The sequence below is a fragment of the Colius striatus genome, chromosome 21 (genome assembly GCF_028858725.1).
Source record: "Colius striatus isolate bColStr4 chromosome 21, bColStr4.1.hap1, whole genome shotgun sequence".
Taxonomy (NCBI): domain Eukaryota; kingdom Metazoa; phylum Chordata; class Aves; order Coliiformes; family Coliidae; genus Colius; species Colius striatus.
Window position 1 is genome coordinate 6,875,951 of NC_084779.1, and position 15,067 is coordinate 6,891,017.

The 15,067-nt window shown below is 39.7% G+C and overlaps 1 protein-coding gene across 5 annotated transcripts in view; it reads left to right on the forward strand.

The window, feature by feature from the left end:
* Positions 1–15,067, forward strand: part of RERE (arginine-glutamic acid dipeptide repeats) — a 202,080-nt gene that overhangs the window by 121,451 nt on the left and 65,562 nt on the right. For all 5 annotated transcript variants that reach the window (XM_062012752.1, XM_062012756.1, XM_062012754.1 and 2 more), the window contains one exon: positions 7,976–8,074. In XM_062012752.1, the coding sequence (XP_061868736.1) occupies positions 7,976–8,074 (99 nt within the window). The remainder of the gene's footprint in view (positions 1–7,975; positions 8,075–15,067) is intronic.

Genomic DNA, 15,067 nt, shown 5'->3' on the forward strand with positions numbered 1-15,067 from the left:
CTTTGCTGAAGTTTGTATTTTGTACTTATGTGTTGTGGTGCATGCCCTCTCCTCTCAAGGCTAGTTTTCAACACTATATTGACACAGTGTAGTTCACATTAAATATTCTCTCTGAACATGGACTGTTTGTACTTCCCAGAGAACAAAATCTTCAAGGTTTGGCCTTAATGACTCTTGAAAGATCTTTAAGCTTCTATGATGTTTGGTTTATTCATGCTTAAAATGTACTCTGTGTACTGATACTGTTCATTACAAAGCAAGGAAAGTATCTGTTCTCTGTTCTAGAAAAATTCAAAGTGTTTTTATATTGAATTATAGTTCTTTCAGGTGAGATAGTCTAAGAACTTTGACTATTTGTTATAGCCTACTTTTTTGACTAACTAAAAACAGTTCAAATAGGTGATTTATTCTGACAAAATGGTGCCCTTTTTATCTTCCTGTTCACCATCTCTTAAAAATATGATCACTAATCTGTGAGAATCTTGCCTTGCACTAAGCTGTGGTTTTTGTCTGGAAATTATCACACTCAACCCAGAAGATTAATGTTAAAAAAACCCCTGGATCTGGTATGATTTCTTATTATGGAAATGCAATAAACTTCAGAGCAGCACTTCATATAAATCAGTCTTGACAAGCTCCTTTGCTAGTGTTTTATTTATGTAATAACAGATGCTGGAGCCCCCAGAATGATTTATTGTTAATTATACCAGATAGAAGTGAAGATCATGGCAGGCACAATGCAACATGTAGATCAGCTCATTGAAATGATTATTCACATAATGTCCCAGGTAAATTTTAACTACTGTTCTTTTGTTTGGCTGTTGGGATTGGATGCCACATTTCTCATTTTAACCCTTAGGAAGGTAATAAAGTTTTCATTTGGAGTTTGTTGGGCTCTGGCTGAGTGCTGGCTGTCACACTGAGAGCTGTGGAAGAGGATGTTTTAGTTCCTGGAAGTCTTTCACTGTTATACTTTCAGATAGAGTGTCTCTTCTGTTACACAGCCATAGAACAGGGAGCTGAATGGGTCTGCCTTTCTAAAACTAGATAGTTTTTGTGCTTTCTTTAAATATGATGCATTAGACATTTAAGTATTAGCCATGTAAAATGAAAGCATGCATATTCAGTACTTTTTTATTTGTCCAGTTTCATTTGAAGATGCTGAATGCAGAAACACATATACTGAAACACTTACACTGTATTGCTGTTGACCTGTACCTGTTGTCAGAGTTGCTACAGTTGTTTTCTTGGAGAATCCAAGTCAAGAAAGAGCTAAATTACTACTTTATTCTCAGTTTTAAGAAAGTTGCAGAACAACAATTCATTCTCAGTGTTCTACCTTACCTGTGTTCTGATTAAAGAAGTGTGAGCATCAGTTCTATGAAACATCAGACCTTAGAAAAGAAACTGGAAGTGACAGTGTGCAAACTCATGTGTGCAAAGGTGAATCTCAGGTTTTCATCTTTTTAATGTGCATGTTGTCTTTGCTGGGCAAATCAGAGCCAGCAACTCCATCCTCCTATGGTAAAACAGCACCACTTAAGCTTGCTTACTACTACATGGAAAAAAGACAAAACAATCATATGCTAATGTTGTGTAAATCTCTCTTTACTAATAGCTTTGTTCTGACTTCTCATAACACACTGTTACATGGGAGCGTGTCATTATGAGTGACAAACATGACAGTGTAATATCAGTTTAAGGAAATTCAGTGTCACCCAGACAAATTATTCCCTGTTTTAACTTGCCCTTAGACCAGATTTTCTTGTTCATTAACTACAGACAAGGTTGAAAGCATAAGGAATTATTTAAATATATGTTAGCATTTCTTATTATTACTAGTTTTCCTCCTGGATGAGTCTTAATTAACAGCTACTCTCATGGTTCAAATGAGGTAGGATAGCACTTCAGGGGCCGTCACTCTCTGCCTGGGCATGTTGGAAAATGAAGCCACTTCTAGCACATAAGGCAATCTTGCCACTTTGAGTTTTCATTCATTCTTATCCTTGCTGTTAGGGGGAAAAATTCAGCACTTAATTGGCAAGATGAGTCAGGAAATCTTTCTCGAGAAACTGCTGAAACAGGCCAATAAAAAGGGCCACAAATGACTACCCTGGTTACTTAATTTTTGAGGGATGGGAGGTATAAAATATTGGACTTTTCTAAAAGCTTTTTTTAGATGCCATAGCAAATTTTGCAGTTCTGTGGCAAATTCTTGCCCTGGCTGCTGGTGGAGCACTAGCCATGCCCATAGAAGCAGTGGGCACAGTCAGCTCTCTCTACTCCTGCTTTTTGTAACTGTATTTTGAGGTGTTTGGCAGAGCCCTGGCAGTATAACAGTGGGTGAAGAGTGGATGTAATGCAAGCATCTGTCTTCTTAATCTCCATCTTTAGCATCTTAGATCACTTTGTAGCAATTAGAGGTATTTAGAAACTTAAAGTAGATTAGAACTGGGAGGAAGAGCTGGAAGTTGCTTGTTTTAAAGTGTTTTTTTCCCAAAGTAATGGGAACTGATTTCTGTATTTTCAAGCTGTCACATGCCACAAATCAGATAATTGAAACCCACAAAAACTAATAGTGATTCTACTCTTGAAGTTGCTTACTGATTCCTGTCACTGGTTTTGTTAGTTTGAAACTCTGCTGCAGGCCAGGCTGTGTCAACTAGGTGTTGGTCAGTCTTTTTGTTGGCTAGTTTAAGTTGTTGATTGGTGCAAGGTTTCATTGTCTTTGACCATCCCAGATGAAACCAGGACAGGCACCAGAGGGAGCTCAGCAGAGTGGTTTTGTTTGAGAGGGCACTATATTTTTCCTCTGATCCACATTTAGTGTGTTGCAGCAGGTGGGGACGAGGCAGAATTTCCTGGAGGAGAGGGAAATTCCTGGAGTTGAGGAGCATTTGGGGCTAGTGTGTTGTTGGCTATCAGATGCATTTTGGAGGATGAGCACTTTAAAGAATGCTGCTAATTGGAAAAAGGATTTTTGCTGTTTCACCTAAGGAGGATATTTGCCATGGAACATATTCCATTTGATACTGGAGCAAGACATCCATACCTGTAGAGATTATCTGCATCACACTGAAATTCAGCAGCCTGCTACTGACAGAGACAGCCTGAAGTGCATTTTGTGTTAAATTAGGCACTTGGATTAGAGTAATTACACCAAAAGACTTAACTAGTCAAGCCACACGGTAGTAATTCTTTGTTCTGCTTTTAATTTTCCTTGTTGTCATTTTCTTTCTTTCTACCCTCTGCAGTTTTACAGAGCTATTTGCTATCTTCACCATGGTCCCTTTCAGTGAGAGGAGTAAATCCCTCAATAATAGCTACAGTGTTCTTAAGCCTGCATGGATTAAAATAGCTGGTGCTTTAATGAGAGGGAAAGGGTATAAGTAAATATGAACAGGGCAGTACCAGGCAAATACTTTCTTCTTCTCCAGTTCCCCTGGAGTGTTTTGCTTGGCAGTGGTGAAAGATTTTTCTTGACTCATCTGTATTATTTGAGTCTTAAAATGCTTTTGCAAGACTGGTAGCATTTAGCTCATGTTTGGCAGCTCAGGCTTCTATCTTTGTGACCTGACAAGTGACCAGTGGTCATTCAGTGGAAGAGGCACAAACCTGGAGAGCCCCTGAATTCCAGTGCTGTCCCTTAAATGCTATATGTGACTGCATCCCCACAAAAGCATGTTCTGGCTGAGCAATCCCTTCTGCTTTTATTAACTTGTCTAGGTAGATTTCAGAGTTGTTCAGGATCTGCTTTCTCACTGTATAGGAGCAATTTTTCCTTAGAGAAAAAGACTCTGGAATTTCACTGTGTTCTTAATGGACTGCAATTATTTAATATTGTAGCATGAATGCAGCCTAACTCAGATGGGCTTTTCAACAGAGATCATAATGACTGTAATTGCTAAAGGATGCCTTGCTGAAGTAGAAGCTGCCAGATGCAATGCCATTCTGATCTAAAAAGGTCACAGTAAAAGGGACATTTAAATTAAGTTATAAATTACAATTGAAGAACAATGTTTTGATGAGCAAGACCAGAGTTGTCAGAGCTGCAAGATGTAATTCATGGGTTCATTACGGAAAAGAGGTGCCTGACAGCTGAGCCATGCCAAAAGGAGGATTTATTTGCAACATCACACAGACAGAAAATGGCAGCTCTGCTGAGAAGCTCTAGTAGGAACTTGAAACCTTGTGGTAATGTGCAAGCTTTATGGTAATAAGGCTTGCCTGTGATCTGATGTTGTTCAGTGATTGTTGTAATATAAATGAGGTTTTGGGACACGTGCACATTCAGAATTTTTCTGTAATCTAAAATCCTGTCCAGTGATGCAGAAGTTGCTGTATATTATCTGTTTTAAAGTATGTGTTGATTCCTTTTGTCACCGTTGTATCTGTACATAATGTTACAGTGGTTCAAAAATCAGATGACAGAGTTAATGCTAAAACCAGAGACTCTGGAGATGACAGGATAGTAGTCTGGTGTTTACAGCAATACCTTGGAAAGTTCAACCAGAAGTTAATGAAACTGTAGGCAGTCATCATTAGCTGTTATTTATATGTTTGATTTGCTTGCCAATAAAGTGCTTCTCTATATTAAATGACTGAAAGAAATCATCAGAGAATGAGCCAGATGGAAACACGTAAATGTAAGTCTGGCACTGATAAAGAGGTTCTTTTTTTCCTTTATGCTGCATTGTCCTACCCCTGGCACTTGGAAAAGCTTTATTTTTCTCCTCTTGCTAAAAGTAACATTTTTCTGGCAGCTCTAAACCTGTATCAAGTCTCTTGTTTTCACGTGGCTCTTCTTTCAAGTCTATTCTTAAGGATTTTGTGATTGTTATTTACGTAACTGCTTGGTCAAAAGCGAACGCTCAGATTTTCTGTGTTGATTTGGGATGGTACTGATGGCCTGTCAACTCTTGTGTTGTTCAGTACCCAGAGTGGTTGCCTGTTAGACCAGTCTGCTCTTTCTGGGCTTTTCTGAGTGTTTTTTTTTGCAGATTGAACTGCTTGGGCAATAGGGCTGCCAGGGAAAAACACGTGTTGTCCTTGAGGCAAAATAAAGATGCCCTCCAAGTTACAAAGAGGCTTTGGCATTACTGTGTATTTTGGGAGGGAGCAAAGAGGGAAAAGAAACAGAAGCACTATTCTCTTCAACACTGTCAAGTTTCCTAAGTGAAAAATCCTTTAGGTAGTGGCAGGCACAGAAATGAGCATTTGCAAGGTGAGCTGGCAAAACAAACATTCCTTTTTTCGTTAACATGGATCTTATCCCAGTGCTGGAGTGCAAACAAGGAGAAAAATTAATGTGTACTCAGTAGAAAAGAACATCTTATTTTCATGCCTTTAAGTAGATCTTCCATACACAGGAGTCTCAAAGCCCCACACTAAAAAGAAAAGGTTTAGAGTCAGAAGTGTTTGAGTATTGACATTGAGCAGAGCACTGCAGGCCTAGCTTTCTGCTCTTATCACTTGACTTGTGGCTTGTGTAAGATGGACTGAGATCATTCTTTCACTTGCATGGAGGTGCAGTCATGGGAGCTGCCACCCTTGTAGTCAACAGAGGCAGATTTACAAGCCAGGATTGTGTTGTATATCAGGAAATTTCACTTGGGGAGACAGGTTTGAAAGCAATGGTTTCTGCTAAGCCATCTCAGGCGATGCATCTCCCTGACTTACAGCCATGTGAGGTGCTACTGATGGCTCTGATGTGTTAATGCACCTCTTAGCAGTAGCTTGCAGAGGTCAGGTAGCTGAAGAATTGAGGTGGGGAGGAAATTATGTTTTTTGGAAGACCAAATGTGGTTTTCTATGGTTACTCTGCATTAGTGCATATAATTTGAGCCACTTTGTGTGAAGAGTAATCTGTAATTACTAATTTTGTCTCCAACAGAGCTGATAACATGTTCATTCCTGTCAGCAGGAGGTATGCAGTATGACATTTGAGTGGCCTAATTTTCTAGAGGACTTCTGCTTCTGCTTTCATAACTAACATGGTCCTGTGCACGTTTGGCTCTCCAGCCACTGGTTTGAGGTGTTCAGTAACAACTTCTGATGAAATAGTTTCCTGGAAACTTGCCTCTTTGGGTGTTACAAATAAGGCTCAAAGTGATACTGAACTATAATTTCATCAGCAAATGGAATCAATTAGCTGTGTTTTTTTTAAGAGCTTGATGTTCATGTGCAGGGACTTCACTGAAGAAAATCAGCTAACTTTGAGAAAAGAAGTTCTGTAGGGACAGTGATTTGTTTTTTCCCTCCTTGTCTATCTTGATTCAGATGCCTGCTTTCATTTTTTAGTAGAAATCACTTAGACCCACTTAACAGAAGAAAATTTGAGTAATTTACTTAGAGCTTTTACAAGTCTCTGAATCATGCTACTGGATGCAGTCTGAATGCAGAGCATTCTTGTGCACCAAAGAGCTTACAGTCTTAGTGAAGACATGACCAGACAAACGAAGCAGTGTTGGGGAAAGAACAATGTTGTTAGGAGGTGGCCCTAGGGTAGAAGAGGTCCAGCCGTGGTGAAACATACATAATTGGTACTTCAGATTTGTGTGAGAGATGTAAATAGCTAAAGCATGCAGCAGGAAGAAAATCATCTTGCTGTTTTTATCGGAAGCAGAATGCTGGTCTAGAATGTGAGCCTTTTGATATGAGGAAAAATAGGGTTTTTTCCTCTTGTAATCAGGTTTTAACTTTATATCAATAGTGACAAAGTAGTTAATGTCTTGTTGCTGTTGAGTGATTGTGTCTTGATCCGTGTTCAGTCTTGGGAAAAGTTCAAGAATTATAGTACTTGTTGAAATGTTGTCTGAGGCTGATGAAGCCCAGGTCAAGCAGCATGGATGCTTCTAGAGATTGGAATACAGATGGCTCAGGATAAATTCTGGATGGGAGAGAAAAAGCAGGAGTTAATCAGTGTACAGAATCATGTTTTGATTCTCTCTCTTGTAAAGAAGCTTTTGAGAGTCTGTGAAATTCTGTGATGTTAACAGATAGCTTTGCAGCTTTGCTTCCCTTCTACCTCTTGTTTCTGTAGGGAAGTTTGCATGCAAATTGTTCTCCCTTTAAGGCGTAGGAAGATAATTCAGTTTTTGTCATCCCAGCAATATTTCTTTGAGATCAGGTTCAGAAGACAAAGAGCAGGCTCCTGGCTAGTCCATCACTTCTGAAAATCCCACTGTACTTTGAAGATAGGACAGGCTATGAATCTACAGTGTGCTAAATGTTTTCTATCAAGAGTTAAGAGCTGGATATTCTCATGGGTTCATCCCCGAATGCTTTTTTCAGTGTGATTGTTTTTCTGCCTCATCCTGATTTAAATGTCTTCTGTCTACTTCAGACAGCTTTTGATCATATAGATACCCAATTTATGGTTGAAAATAAGGTAAACTGTAGGCTGTGGCAGCTGAAACAGTTAATGCCTACTTAAACATCCCTCGTTGCTTTTATGTACTCCTGTAGAGGTTTTGTTTCTCTTCCCTACTCCTTTTCCAACAGCATGGCCACCCTTGCAGTGCAATCAAAACAGGGAGAATTTTCTGAGTGGGTAAACTTGACATCCCATGACTTTCAGCCCCTCCTGTGTGTTAGTTTTTCCAGCTGGTTTCACTAGTCCGAACAAAATACACTGCATAAAATAAAACTCCTTTTGAGAAGTATTTTGTTGGAGCTCTGAAGAATTTTCCTTGGCATTTCTATTGTAAAGAACCAAAAAATCCTCAGTGTTTTATGGGTTCAGACATTACCTGAGAGAAGTTCAGGAAAGAAGGGGAAAATAGACATGTGTTAATGCTGTTTCTTTTCCTAATAAAATCCCAATTACCCTTCAGGTTGTTTGTATTTGACTCCATATATCAACAGTAAAAATAATTAGTCATAGAACATCTCATGTGGCCTCATTTATTGGTTTTTCTCCAATATCAGATCACTGCTAATTCCACTGAATGATCTATTTGTCTTTATTTTTCAGCTACATGAAAGTAACTACGATGCTGGAAAGGCCCTGCAGCGCTTGGTGAAGAAACCTGTGCCAAAACTGATTGAGAAGTGTTGGACTGAAGATGAAGTGGTAGGGAAAGGAATTATTCCCTTAAGCCTTTATAATTCATGTTGCTTCTTTTGCTTTTTCTTTCATTTTTCTTTTTCCGCTAGAGATTACCCTGATGGGAAAGAGAGGCAAAGAGTTTACTGCACAGGATGCATGTTTGCACAGTTCTGACGTAGTAGGCCCTTATTAGTAGTTAGCAGGCCCTTGTTTGATACACACAATTTAATCAGACTGGGGAAAACAACCTTTCTGGTAGTAGAATAAGATCAAGTGCCTGTGTTAGAGAGGCTGTGATGGGGTAGATGAACAGCTGTAGAATTTGTGGACTCTGAATTCCACTTTCATTTTGGCTTCCAGGAAGGCTGGCCACATCAATTAGTTGGGGTAGGACAAGATGTAAAAGGCATCTTGCCTGATTTTTTTTCCTGCTGATGTTGGAGGAAGCCTGTTGACAGTGTCAGCTGAAGTTGCTTAATGGGAGATTGGATATTAGTGTTTCACTTGAACAGAGTTTGAGATTAAGTCCCTTCTTCCCCTTATACAAATTATTGAAGTGTTTACTGCCATAGTTCTCGATGGATGAGTCTGATGAAGAGCAAACCAAAAACAGATAGTATCTAAGAGCTGGGATTTAGCCATGCCATCCACATTTACTTTAATGTATGTACAAATTGTCAGGCTCCAAAACTCTACTGAAAACAGTGCATCCATCTCACAAGTAGCTTCCAAAGTAATGTATGGACATGATGAATTTGGTGCTTGCTGCAAAAACACAGTGCAGTTTTGGACTTGAATTTGAGCTCTTGCAATCTAACATCCTGGGAGACTGCATGTCTCATCAACTTGCACAACTCTAGGCACAGTGATGATTCTTCCATATGGATGCTGTTTTATTGTGAGCTGGTAGTTAGTCTTTCTAGGTTTGAGGTTGTAGTGCAGAAAAGGATCGTGTAAACATGTCATTCTGTGAGACAGAGGTTGAGGTTTTTGGTGTGTATGGCTTTCAATTGAAACATCACTGTTGTTGTTAGCCTGCTAAAAGATACTGCTCTGCAGTTTGATTAGTGGAGGAACGTAATTTTGACCTAAACCTAAAGGCACCTTTTCATAAGAGCTGCATTTGACAGAGTGTGCTGCTGGGAGAGCACTTTGGGTATTTTTCCAGGCTTCGGGGGAGATGGTATCTGTGTGAAAATTAGTGAAACCAAGGTGCTTCTTGTGGTTTGTTCTGCAGCTTAATTGCAGCAATTGTGAGGTTTCTGCTGGCTTTATTTTTATTCATATGCTATAATGCAACTATGCTGATTAAACTGTTGTAAATAGTTTTCTGTAAGGTTGTAAGCTGAAATAAACCATGTAGAGTTGGGAGCAAATTATAGATTCTTAATTTGCTGACACCTCGTAAACAAACAGATTCTTAAGTATTGCATTCAGCCCAAGATGCGCTTGCTGGCTGCATTTGGGATCCAAATGCTGATGCATTACAACCCTTTGTTTGTCAGACCTTGCAGCTTAGGCTGGCACATGAGTACTTGACTGTTCCTTTAAAAAAGGGGGCAAACTCGTGCTTTTTCAGCACGCAGGAACAGCACTGAACAAGTTCACTTGTGTTACATCCCCAAAATATTTTGCATTTTAATGCTGATGTTAATTATGCTGAACAGGATGGGTTGAAGTGAAATGCAAGATGGAAGAAGACAGTACCTCATCAGCTGACTAGGCATGTCTGGTGATGTGGAAATGGAAAAATGGTGAAATGGTTTAGATCCTAGCTCAGTAATCTGGCTGCAGGATGCACTAAAATAGAAAAGCAGATGATTGGAAGTTAGTTAGGATCAAATATTTATCACAGAACAACTTCAGCCTCGCTTATGGTTTTTACCTTTCACTTCTGGAAAAGCTTCTTCTGTCTTACACACCTTACTGGAATAAATGGGAGTAGAAATTCAACTTGCCATGTATGCTTACCAGGGATATAAATGATATGGTGCGAGACAGTATTGCTCATGTAGAAGTGGCAAGAGAAAAGTTTGATGTCCCTTTAAATTAATGAATGTTTAAGCTTGGTAATTGGTGAAGTATTTGAAGTAAATAAATGAAGTGTTGTGATCGTGTTAAGCTACTAATGAAGTCGGCATTGGTGCTGTAAAATAGAACTGATGAATAGTCAATGAAACTGTCATGGATTTAACATTTCTTAATTATTCAGACAATGACTGGAGACACATTTTTGAGCTGTAGGGTTTTTTTGTAAGTCTTTCAGGGTTTTATTCCAATGAGTGATGTGTGCTTGTTTTCTCCTTACGTGAAGCTTTTTGCAAGAGCTAAATTTAGGGGTAGGCCAGGCCATATAAACCTGTTTTGAAGTAGACTCATTCTGGAATCCAACAAAGGGCCTTTGTGGGAAGGAGGCTGTCTGAAGCTGTAGAGTGAAAGAGGATAATGTGCTAACACTGGCAGCCAAGCGAAGATGAGTAAAAAGCCTAGAATGGTTTCCTGATAAGTTTTACAGTTATCTTGTTACAAAAGGGAGTTTTGTTTATGGAACTGACTGTCAGGACAAATCCTCCAGGCCCTCTGCTCTGTATCTAGTTGAAGTTTGTAATCATCCTGTTTTAACCTTTGTTTTTCCTGCATACAGTCTTTTCCACGTTTATGGTTAAATTGTGCACTGCCAACACCACTCTTTATTTTATCCTGTGTAGATTTTTTTCACTCCCTTTGGTTTTTTCCATCAACTGCACTGTGTTGTGAATGCCGTAGCTGCTGCAGCTCAGGGGTTTTTGATGAGCAGTCTGGGTTAAATGATAAAGAATAGAGTCTTATAAATAGAAAAACCCGAAGTTCATTGAGAAGTGAAATGTTACTCCAAAAGTGCAAACTCTGAGTACAAATAATGATCATTGACTCTATAAATCATTGTCAGTCTCGGCTCATTTTATCATATTTGTTCTTGTTCTGTTCCATCCAAGTTTCCAGAAACATTTGGCAGCTCTCCAGCCTGAGCAGAGCCAAAGATCAAACTGTGCTCTTATTTATAGACAGCTAAGCTCCACCTGCACAACTTCAGAGCATGTTTGTGCCTGGCAGTTTGTAGAACACTTGGGATTAAAGCTGTACTGCACTCCTGAGCATTTCTGAGACTTGCAAGGGAAGTTAACTTCTTGTTGGATCTGTGAAACTGAGGCAAACTCTTTGTGCCTGCTAGATAGGGTACTAAGGGTACACAGACTCCATAACAAATTGTTTTCAGAAAATGCAAATGTGTCAAACCCAAAGTCTGGAGAGAACTTGAGGTGTGTGTTCCCCCTCCATCCTGGGATGGCAAACCATGAGCAGCTGGAAGCCTCTAATAATGTGGCTGACTGATAATCCAAGAGACACACTTGAAGAGGAGTGCAAGACCCAGGTCCAAGCCATTTGTACTGGACTTGGAATTAATCTCTTCCTGTGGCCCAGCAAATATGTACTTACTTTATTTTTACAACTTGGGTAAATAAGCAGATCCTGCCCTAGGTACAAAGCATTGGTAGGTAACCCCTGAGAAAAGGTTCTGTGGTATGTGACCAACTGAAAGAATGTTTGTCTCAGTTTTTCTCTTTCTGCTTTTCTAATCCTATCATGATATTCTGCCCCCTGACATGCCTCTGGCCCCCCAAAAAGTCACACTTCCCCTTTTGTAACGTTGTCAATATTGAGCAGGTGGCAAAACCAACTGAAGTAGAAGTGTAGTCACATGGATGCAGGGAAAGAACTGACAATACAAAACTCGATTCTTAAAACTTCACGCTCCCTTAAGTCAAAAACCCTCTGTAACGTGGTTAGTCTTAGTTGCTTGAGTCTGTTTCCACTGTGCTGTAGTTGATGTTGTTGAGAAACTGTGTCCAACACAAGTCTGCAGTCTTCAGTGATATTAGTGGTGGAACACTGTGAATAACTCAAATTCACCCAAAATACATGTATTTGCAAAGTTTGTAACTTCTTCTGGAGACTATCTGTTGCCAGAAGATAAATCCTTTGTTGTTAATTACAACAGCTTTGTTGCCTGTGACCAAATAGTCAAGTAAGAGCTGCTTTGCAGTGATCAGAGCTGATTACCAAAACGGACGGAAGTTGCAGTATTTTTACTACTGATTATGTGGTTACAGAGGTTTAGATCAAATTAAACAGAGGCTAAAATTTGCCAGTGATTGAATTAAATGGATGGCTCTGTAAATATGAAGACAGAGGTTTATCTCCCTTGTGTTAGGCAGCGTGGAAGACTGGTTTTCAGTGTGCCCCTGAATTTACATACGGGAATAAAATCAGGCTTAAAAATAGCCACAGGTTTAGAAACACAAGTGGCTCAAGAAACTTCTTTACTGCTGCATCTCCTTGCAGCTCTGCCAGCAGCTGTTTCCTGTTTATAAAGGCATGTTCTACACCTGACAACATTGATTTCCAGAGATGGTAGGAAGTGGGGAGGGCTGGTTTATCTTGTACTGCTCATGAATTTACTTGTGTGGACAAATGTGTTGAGCAATTGTCGTACACAATGCCATATCTAAGCACTTTGTAAGCATGCAGCCTGTAAACCAACGTTCAGCATCATCACCTGGTAGGATCTTGTTAGTGTTAGGCTGGAGTCTCAAATAGGGAGCAGTGCAGGTGAGAGCAGAAGCATTATTTGGTAAGAAACCATGGAGCAATTCCTCCTTTTTGATGCAGCTGGTGGCAGTGCCCTCTTACAGGTTTCCTGCCATTGAATGCTGTGTCTGACAGGGCAGTGCTGGGAAAGGGGACTGACTTAGCTGTTGGGTATGTGTTCTGTGAGGAATCTTTCGGGTACATGAGATTAGAGTAACCACTTTCCTCCTTTCATTTTCTTCAGACATGTTTCCTAGTTTCCCTAAGACCTGACAGTGCCCAGTCTCTAGAAGACTCTCTTTTGTCATTCTGTAAGAGTAAGTTGTAGTACAGCCCAAAGTGTACTTAATATTTGTCTGTCTTCTCTTTCACCCTGACAGTCCCCTTGATGAGTTTGAGGGAAGCATCTTAGTTGTCTCAGTGCATCGAAAGAGAGTTCTACTCTGCAGCTCAACGTCTCTTAATCTTTGACAGAGTATAGGCATTTTTGATGCAAGCCATCAGAAATCCCCATAAAGATGAGATGTTGCTGGTCAATTCTTCTATAGTTGGAGTACTTAAACTGACATGGAACTTGTATTTTGCAACATGCAGAGTTAAGAGTTTGTTGCCTATGGGGAGAAAGTACAACAAACCCAAGACTGAGTGCCTATGTTTTAACTCTAGTGTTTGCCCATGTGATATGCTGCTTTACTGTTCCACAGAGTCCAAATCTGGATCTATGATCATTAGCTTCTTTGAGGTTAGGTTAAATTGAACACTGATATTTTCTGCCATGGTTACAGTGGAAATAGTTCACAGGAAGAATTGTCCTTAGGGAATTTCCACCTGTCTTGGGACAAAAATCTCTGCAAAATGGGTTTTATACTTTCGTGTTCAGTACAATTCTGACCCTGCACTTGCTCCTGGTCCAAAAATGAGCTTATTGTGCACACTTCAGATAAATAATCTATCAAATGGCTGTCACAAAAGGACACAATGTTCATCTTAAGTTTTGTTCATTTCATGAACTGAGTTTCAGTTTTGGTCTGCCTCATGATGGAAACGTTGAAGGACATAGATGAGTTCTGACTGTTCTTCACAGAGCTCTCTGTGAGCTCTGGGATCTCACATTTTAGTCTCTTTATTCAGAATGTGCTTTTTTTGCTGTTGTTTTTATCAAAAGTACTAACAAAAATCAATACGGCTCACAGAAGAGAGAAATACAAACCAGAACTAAAAGAACCTCTAGTTTATTAGGTTTTTAATTAAACATGATGAACACATTTTAAATAACACAAAGGCCTCGGGCTGAGCTGCATCTAATCGAAACAGATTAAGTCACCCGTCCACACTTGGGTAGTTATTAATTCTGTTTACTTATGCATGCTAGCTAAAGGCAGAGTTCACTGCTGCTGTGCTGCAGTTTATTGCACAGGGATGCTTCTGCTGCATGGAATTGTGCTCTTAATTAGCATTCAGATGTTGATTATGAAGAACATTGGTGAGGCTGATTGAACCACCTTTGAAATTCGGAGCTGTGCTTAAAAAGTTAAAGGGAATGTGGGTGAAACGGTAGCTTTGCATTACTTCTTGGACTCCTCCTCTTTTTCTTTCTTCTGCACTTGGTCTCAGCCTCTCAGAGATGTTAAATCCTGAGGAAGAGATGGGTAAGTGCTCCTTAGGAGGAAGGGAGTGTTTTCACTTGCACATGTCCATGCAGAGCTGCTGCTGCCACACGGTGAAGACCTTGATAAGGAGCTTTTATCATGAAATACTCTACCCTTTAAATATTTTACTATGCTTTTGATGTAGAGTAGTTGAGGGTAAACAACCTGGATTCAAATAACTAACCCTGCACATAAATCTAAGAGGTTAATCCTTGCTGGTGATAAACCTTAATTGGCCATGTACAGGGATTTACAAGTTCATAAATTTTAAAATATCCACACCTGGCTTCAGCTTAAAGCTCATTTGTCATAACACACAAATGGAGATCCTTGTGCCAAAACCGACAAGATACAGCAAACTCATTTCCTAACGCGTTTGCAAGGGTTTGTAATCCAGTGTCGCCGGTCAAGAAATAACTTATGCAAAACACATGAATTTATTTGCTTGGCTTCTTTGCCTGGAATTATCTTCAAATGTCTCTCATCTGCCCTTTTTGGAGTATCTGCTCATGAAAACATTGTTTTCATGGCTCACTCCTTTGAAGCCAGGCTTTTCAGATACGCTGGAAGACAGAGCTGCTTACTGGGGCAAAAATACCATGAATTTTATTTACTGTTTATATGGCAGCTGTAGAAAATGTAATTCATAGAAAAATTGAAACAGAGTCTCTGGAAGAATCGGGGAGGGGAGGTGGGGGATTGTCAAGGGGTATTTGAAAAGAAGGCTGGCATTGCAGGG